The sequence below is a fragment of the Nipponia nippon genome, unplaced genomic scaffold (assembly GCF_047370975.1).
Source record: "Nipponia nippon isolate SJK-2023a ecotype South Korea unplaced genomic scaffold, ASM4737097v1 scaffold_1, whole genome shotgun sequence".
Lineage (NCBI taxonomy): Eukaryota > Metazoa > Chordata > Aves > Pelecaniformes > Threskiornithidae > Nipponia > Nipponia nippon.
The window spans coordinates 166,932,309-166,939,924 of NW_028262290.1; the positions used below are offsets into that span (position 1 = coordinate 166,932,309).

A 7,616-nucleotide genomic window follows, 5' to 3' on the forward strand; every position below is an offset into this window, starting at 1 on the left:
GAATTAGGCAAGGAGGAAACTGCTAAATTCTGCATTGCTGTAGCTGCATGCTGAGCCTACATAGAAAAGATCTTCAAGCCCTGTTTTGTGGGGTGGAGATATACACTGTAGCTCAGTTCTGATTAGTGAATTTAACGTTCTCTATCTCGGGACAGAAATTTATAACAAAAGCCAGTATTTCTCTGCAAGGCTGTAAGGTTTTGGGGGTTGGTTTGTTTGGGGTTTTTTGTTTGCTTTTTTAACAGTCCTCCCTATTCAATGTCAAATTAGGCCAGCCAGGAGCACAACTTCGAGCAGCTCAGTTGCTAATAAATGCAGGTGGTGTTTTGTGAAAACTGCATGTTCTTGTGCTCCCCTGCTGTTCCGTGCGGTTGCTGGGAATTTCTCCGCATCACTGATCTGTAATAGGGCAAATATGTGATAGAGAAGAGTTGCTGATAACCATTTTTGACCAAGTGAAACCAAATGACAATGAGGAGACCCCATTCCCCTGCCCCGTAGGTCTTTTGAAAAGGGGGAGCTGCAGAACTGGACTGGGGGAGGGAGGAGGACTTCTGCTTGGGGCCCAGCGGTATTCCGGTGGTGCCATTAGCCTCTCTGGGACGGGAGCTGGTCGGAGCTCCTGCTGATGTTGAGCCATAGGTTGAAGCAACTGAATTAAGGCCTTCCCTCATCATGTGTGGAAGATTTTTCCTGGAAAGATTTTTCTCCAGGAAACTGCTGACAGTGACCGTCGGTATTACAAGTGGTGTCCCCATCCCTGTTCACCGTTTCTGGAAGCAGGAGGTGATGGTACAAGAGGGCTGAGAATCTCTGCCTGCCCCGGCCTTGTACTGCAAAGCAGCTCAGCAGGGCAGGACTGACTGGTTTTTATCTCCTAGTGCACTCCAACATCCCCATGATGGACCAGCAAAACATCTTCCAGCGGCCTCCGCCTGGCGTCAGGAAGATCGTCCTGGCCACCAACATTGCCGAGACCTCCATCACCATCAATGACATTGTCCACGTGGTGGACAGTGGCACGCACAAGGAGGAGCGCTACGATCTAAAGACCAAGGTACTGATGCTTTCTCGCCTCCTAAGTGCATTTGGGGGGTACTGGAGCTAACGGATGGTTTCAGAGCAACATCCGAGATGCCGTTAATTGGATGATAGAGCTGCTTCCCATTTGGCCCTTGGGGCACTGGCACTGGGTCCCTGTTTGGGAACGGTGTTTGATTCATCATTCAGGGAGTGTTTGCCTTTACCAAGCTCCCTGCCAGGCTCCCCATCGACTTCTGGTGAGCAGGCAAAAGTCCCGTGCCTACAAAGAAATTTAAGGCAAATCCTGCTCCCTTCCCATCTCTCTGTTACACCATGTAACATCTGTAGCTTTTCCATTTGCTTTCTGCCTTTCTCTGTGATTTCATCATAAACTGCTCTTGTTTGAAGCTATCTTGACCCCAGTGCCTTGGCTTGTTTGTCAGCTTTAAGGGGAGGGGTTTACCCGGCTCTTGGGCCATGTTTCTGGCAGCATTGGGCCCTGAAAAGGCTCTTGTGCGTACATTTTCATAACGACGTGAAGACAGCTGTGCCCCTGTTGCTCTTGGAAGAAGGGATTCTGGCTGCCCCTTCCCCTCCCTGCTCTGGAACATCTTAGAGGGCCAGGTGGTGATTCACACCTTGGAGCAGTTCTAGTTTTTATATTTGCCCGGTTTTAACCCTGTTCATCTCACAGTGCAGACCCTGCCCATGCTGGCATGCAGTGGGACTGGGGTGGGGAGGGCAAGGACCAGGCTTCGCTGGCAGCTCCCAGCAGGGCAGCGAGATGAGCCCCTGGGGAGCGGGGTGATGCGGAGCCAAGGCAGGTGTCCAGCAGATGGCATCAGGGTCTCATCCATGCACGGAGCAGCTTGCTAGAGACCGGCACTGCAAGACGCAGGAGAGTGGGAAAGGCTTCCCTTGCCCTTTAGCGGGATGGTTGATCAGTCATGAGGAGTTGAGAGGCCTGTGGACTGGATGGAAGGCTGCATTTAAATAGGACAGAGAGCCGTGAGAGCATTCATGCCTAATCCTTCTTCTCCTAGGTGTCCTGCCTGGAAACGGTGTGGGTGTCCAAGTCAAATGTGGTGCAGAGGCGAGGGCGTGCTGGCCGCTGTCAGTCGGGATTTGCCTATCACCTCTTCCCTCGCAGCCGCCTGGACAAGATGCCAACTTACCAGGTTCCAGAGATCCTACGCACCCCACTGGAGAACCTGGTGGTTCAGGCCAAGATCCACATGCCGGAGAAAACAGTAAGCACAGTACATGCCTGCAAGACTGCAGCCGACTGAACCAGCAGGATGCGGCCTGCCTGGTGCCAGTTCCAGAGACGTGATTTGACCGCAAACTTGAGTAGGAAAAATCCAAGATGCTGATGACTTTAGTTCTCGCTTTCCTAAACGCAGTGCTGTCTAGGGAGGTTAAGACCAGGAAATGTATAGATTACTTGATTACAGAGTATGTGGAAAAGATTCTGCAAGAACGGAGAGGGCTGAGCTCATATCCCTGTAGGCAAACAAAGAGGGAACCGTGTCGCAGTCTGGGCCCCAGGGGCAGGGCAGTGGGCTCCCCGGGGCTTTCCCACACTCCTGTATGGGAAACATGCCTTTTTTTTTTTCTTTTCCCTTCCCCCTGCTGTGTTGCAGGCAGTTGAATTTCTCTCCAAGGCTCTGGACAGCCCTGACATCAAAGCTGTGGATGAAGCAGTGATCTTGCTGCAGGAGATCGGTGAGCTAATGCTGTGTCCTGGTGTGGGTGTAATGGAAACATGTTTGCTGTCTAAACACGGGAGGTGGGAGCTGGAACAGGATCCTGTGGGACAGACTGGGCAGGATTGTCCCTAGATAGGCATGGCAGCTGATAGGGACTTCCCAAAGCACACAAGTTGCGATGCTATTTTATTTTTTTATTTCCCACACTGCTTTGCTCAAGAAGTGGGGAGACCTTCCCAAGGTGTTTAAAAAAAAAAAAAGGGGGGGGAAAGGAAAAAAACCCCGAGGGGTGGGGGAGCAGAAAGAAGGAAAGTTGTGATCTGGAGTTTGTGGCTGGGGTCTTGTGGATGGTCATCTGGCTGGCACGGCCTTTTCTTTGGCCTCAGCTCAGTTAGACCTGGGAGGTTCTGGGTGTTTACTGCAGGCACCTGGGCTGTGCCTCTTCTGGAGGTTACACCGAATCTTCCAAGCCCAGTAGCAGGGTTCTGGCAGCTCCCCAAAGCCACTGGCCACCACTCTGGCCCCGCTCGGAGCTGATGGATGTGCCCTCGCGGGCGGCTCTGTTGACAGGTGTGCTGGACCAGCGAGAAGCCCTCACCACTTTGGGCAAACGCCTTGCCCAGATCTCCACAGATCCTCGGCTGGCAAAGGCCATCGTCCTGGCGTCCATCTACCGTTGCCTCCACCCTCTGCTCGTCATCGTTTCCTGCCTCACCCGGGACCCCTTCAGCAGCAGCCTGCAAAACCGTGCAGAGGTGGACAAGGTGAGGAGCCCTTGCTAGGGGAAGGTAGAAAGCAGGTAGGGAAGGGGCTGCTGCTTGGCTGACACGTGTGTCTGTCTCCCAGGCCAAGGCTGTTCTGAGCCGGGAGAGCGGGAGCGATCACCTGGCCTTTGTCAGAGCCGTGGCCGGCTGGGAGGAGGTGCTGAGACGCAGAGACAGTCGTGCCAGGGATAACTACCTGCAGGACTACTACCTGTACGGCCCCAGCCTTCGCTTCATCAATGGTGAGTGCCAGAGGCCTGCTTCTCCCCTCTGTCCCCTGAAAAGGCTGAAGCACTGGTGAAGAACACGGTGCAGAAATGGGGTAGACTGGGCAGGTGACTGCCAGACTGGGTGCCAGTTCTGGTTTTGGTGCTTGTGGGTGCAGGCGTAGCCCTGGGTGTCAGGGAGGCCGCAGGCAGGACAGGTCTCCTGTCCTAGCGCCGAGGCTGAGCCTCCAAAGCCAGAGGAGGTTCTTTTGTTCACCGTGGGGTGAAGGAGAGGGTGAATCTCATTCCCTGGGGCTGTCTCCTCCCTGTAGGCCTTGTCAAGCAGTTCTCCGAGAACCTCTACGAAGCCTTCCTGGTGTCATCCCCATCTGACTGTACCATGCCCTCGTCCGTATGTAACCAGTACAGCGAAGAGGAAGAACTGGTCAAGGGAGTCCTCATGGCTGGGCTCTACCCCAACCTCATCCAGGTACTGGCTCCCCGCTCTGCCGTCGCTCTCCTGGGCTGGTCGCTGCGGGTAGCACAGGGAAGCGCGGAGGTGCCAGAGACGCTTGCGCTCTCTTGGGAGCCTGTGTCCTAGGCAGGCTGCCTGCTTGTGCTTCTGCGTGCTGCTCCAGTGCTGCCCCCGGATCCCTCCTCGTGAGGAGTGGCCTCCTCAAGCCCGCACGGCTCCATGCTTGGCTTCTTGTAGCTTGGTCTGGGAGCCATTGAGGTGGCATCTTCCTCCTCCTGTTCGCTGCCCCTTGCGTGGCATTCGGTGACTGCCAGCTCTGGTCACCCCCACGTATGTACTCTGCTAACGCAGTGGAGCTGCTGGAAGTGGAGGGCAGCGAGGCTGGGGCAGGGGCTGGAGCCCAAGGCTGGGGAGGAGCGGCTGGGGGAGCTGGGGGGGCTCAGCCTGGAGAAGAGGAGGCTGAGGGGAGCCCTCATCGCTCTCTGCAACGGCCTGAAAGGAGGCTGGAGCCGGGGGGGTCGGTCTCTTCTCCCCAGGAACAAGGGATGGGACGAGAGGGAACGGCCTCAAGCTGCGCCAGGGCAGGGTTGGGTTGGGTATTAGGGAAAGTTCCTTCCCCAAAGGGCTGTCAGGCCCTGGCCCAGGCTGCCCAGGGCAGGGGCTGAGTCCCCATCCCTGGAGGGACTGAAAAGCCGGGGAGATGTGGTGCTTGGGGACATGGTTTAGTGGTGGCCTTGGCAGCGCTGGGTTAACGGTTGGACTCGAGGATCTCAAAGGTCTTTTCCAACCTAAATAATTCTGTGATTCTGTACTTGCCCCTACACACATGTAGGAGACCCACAGCTGCGGGGAAGGCCAGGCTGGCTGCTTGGGGGCAGTGTGCCTGCTGGCCGTGCAGGTGTCTGAGGTGCTCTTCTCATTTCAGGTGAGACAAGGCAAAGTGACCCGCCAAGGGAAGTTCAAACCCAACAGCTACGCCTATCGGACAAAGGCTGGCACCGTTCTGCTCCACAAGTCAACAATCAACAGGTGGGTGATCTGCGTATGTCTGTGACCGTGGGAGGGTGGGCACCCCACACCATGCGCTTCACACACCAGCCGGCTGTGCTGAGGACCCCGGCGCTGCCTCCGACGTGTGCCAGTACCGGAGTACAGCACGTCTCCGCCTGTGCTTGACGAAGCTGTTCCCCTGTGCAGGGAGGCATCCAAGCTGTACAGCCGCTGGCTAACATACTTCATGGCGGTGAAGTCCAACGGTGGGGTGTTTGTGCGGGACTCCTCCCAGGTCCACCCACTGGCCGTGCTGCTCATGACTGACACAGATATCCATGTCCGAGGTGAGTGATGCGTCCTCTTGTGCTGCTGCAGGCTCCTCCTGCCGCGCCTGGGCCCCAGGCACCCCGCTCCTGCGGCTGTGCCGCAGTCTGAGGGGCTGCGAGGTGGCCACCCCTGATCTCTACGATGAGCAGCTCTGCTCCCCTTGGCCAGCTGTCTTCCCCTGCTTTCTAAGCCCTTGCTTTGGACTGGGTGTTGCCATAATGGGGCTGCAAAGGCGATGATTTGTGGGCTGTTCTCAGCGGTAGCTCTGCAAGGAGCCAAGGGAACTGAGCCGCGAGCAGGCTTGCGCCTGGAGGCTCATCCTCGGGGAATGAGGAGTTGAGCTGGTCTTCAGCCACGGCTGGGGCGTGGGGAGGAGCGAGCCCTTCTCCCCGTGGATGTGTTGCTTTAGCCCCTGGGGTTTTGGCAGTTGGGCTCCAGCCCTCGAGCTCGGACGAGCTGTGCAATCGGTCGCCTCCCATGGGAACCAGTGGGAGGATCCCAGTGTCATGGGTCAGAGTGCTGCCTGGCTTTCCTGGGAACTGTTGGGCCCAGTTGAGTCCCCGGACTCTGGGCCACAATGAGCGTCGGGAGGACCGGCACTGCCCCTGGCAACGGTGGGGGAGAGGGCCGAGCGGCCAGCGCCGGCTGGATGGGGTCAGCACCATTCCCGCTTCTCACCTCCTCTCTTCTTCCCACTAAGATGATGGCTGGCGAGCAACAGTCTCCCTGACAGACAGTGATCTCCTGGTGCTGGAGGGAGACTCCTACACCATCCGCCTCCTGCGTGATTTCCGTGTGTCGCTCTCCAAGATGGTGGAGACGTGCCTGTGCTATGAGATGGCAGCCATCCCTGGGGACCTGCACCACCAGCACAGCCAGCTGCTCGACATCCTGGTGGATCTGCTCAAAGGCCCTCCTGGCAGCTTTGGCGCTTAGGCGGAGCTGGAGGATTGTGTGGGGACTTGTAATTTGTATAAAGATGTTCACAAATGTTTATTTAAATAAAGTTCTATTTATCCCTTGTGAAGTCATCTCTCTCCATCCTAGAAGATTAATGTTGTCTGAATCTCCTGCTGTCGGCTCCGTGCATGGTCACCGCGTAGGAAGAACCAGCGCAGCACCGCCTGGAATGGACTGGGAGTGCCGATGGGCCCTGACGCGAGCTTCGTGGACACCCACCTCCTCCGCTCTTAACAGCGTCAGTCCCTGAACTGGAAAGCGAGGACGCAGCTGCAGCGGGGCCGTCCTCTGCCCCATCCCCACAGGGCCGGGCTGGAGCAGCTCTGGTGCGAGAGCTACTCCCGGCTCAAGAGGAGGACGGACGTCTCGGCTTGCGGCTGTGCCTGCTCCGGGGGCCGGGGCCGGGCAGAGCGTGGATCCAGCAGCTCTGGCGCAGGGCGGTGATCGTCGTCATCTTCCCTCTCCCCGCGCCGCGTGCCCTGAGGACGTCAGAGGGGAGGAAGCCCGGAAGGCGCCGGACGGACGTGACATTCCACGCAGGATCTCCGAGCCCCACAGCGGGGCCCTGCCACCCCACAGCGCGAGCGCAGTCGTGGCGTTATGAGTGTGAGATGTGACTTGTCGTTCCTAATCTGCCTGTACTTTTTGTCCTCTTGCGTTGTTATTTTTCTCTTTTTTTTTTTTTTTTATTTCTTGTTCTCCCTACGTCAAGGAGGCCGGATCCCTGTAACTTGTGCAACACAGGACGCGATTGTAGATGCCAGTCTGCCTGTGAGCGCTTTCTCCTGCGGGAAGCCAGGAGCATAGGCACAAAATTCTTTGTTTTCTATGACCAGGGACCATATCTCTGTGGAAGGAGGATTGGGACAGGCGCAGCATTAAATGCGAAATCTGGAGTTTAATCCCAGCTTTGCCTTGGATTCCCTGTCAAATGAAGACAGCGACCTACCTCACAGGGCTGTTGTGAGGCTTCGTTAATGTTTGTAACGCACGCGAGCCCTCGGGCTGGACAGCGCGGGAGAGGAACGAGTACTTCACGCTCGGTTTGCAGGCGGCGGGGCGCAGCTGGAGCCCTTGCAGGGCCGGGAGCAGCGCTGCAGGGAGGGCGGCTGCCGCTTTCCCCAGCAGCCCAGCACAAGGCAGTTGCGGGGCCTGGGAT

General features: G+C 57.0%; 1 protein-coding gene across 6 annotated transcripts in view; it reads left to right on the top strand.

Moving 5' to 3' along the window:
* The window catches only part of DHX30 (DExH-box helicase 30), a 41,287-nt gene extending 34,763 nt beyond the window's left edge, over positions 1-6,524 (top strand). For all 6 annotated transcript variants that reach the window (XM_087732749.1, XM_087732738.1, XM_087732715.1 and 3 more), the window contains 9 exons: positions 882-1,057; positions 2,067-2,273; positions 2,667-2,748; positions 3,303-3,496; positions 3,579-3,738; positions 4,035-4,192; positions 5,103-5,206; positions 5,375-5,514; positions 6,198-6,524. In XM_087732749.1, coding sequence (XP_087588875.1) covers positions 882-1,057; positions 2,067-2,273; positions 2,667-2,748; positions 3,303-3,496; positions 3,579-3,738; positions 4,035-4,192; positions 5,103-5,206; positions 5,375-5,514; positions 6,198-6,433 — 1,457 coding nt within the window. In that variant the 3' untranslated portion in view covers positions 6,434-6,524. The remainder of the gene's footprint in view (positions 1-881; positions 1,058-2,066; positions 2,274-2,666; positions 2,749-3,302; positions 3,497-3,578; positions 3,739-4,034; positions 4,193-5,102; positions 5,207-5,374; positions 5,515-6,197) is intronic.
* The last annotated feature ends 1,092 nt before the right edge of the window (positions 6,525-7,616 follow it).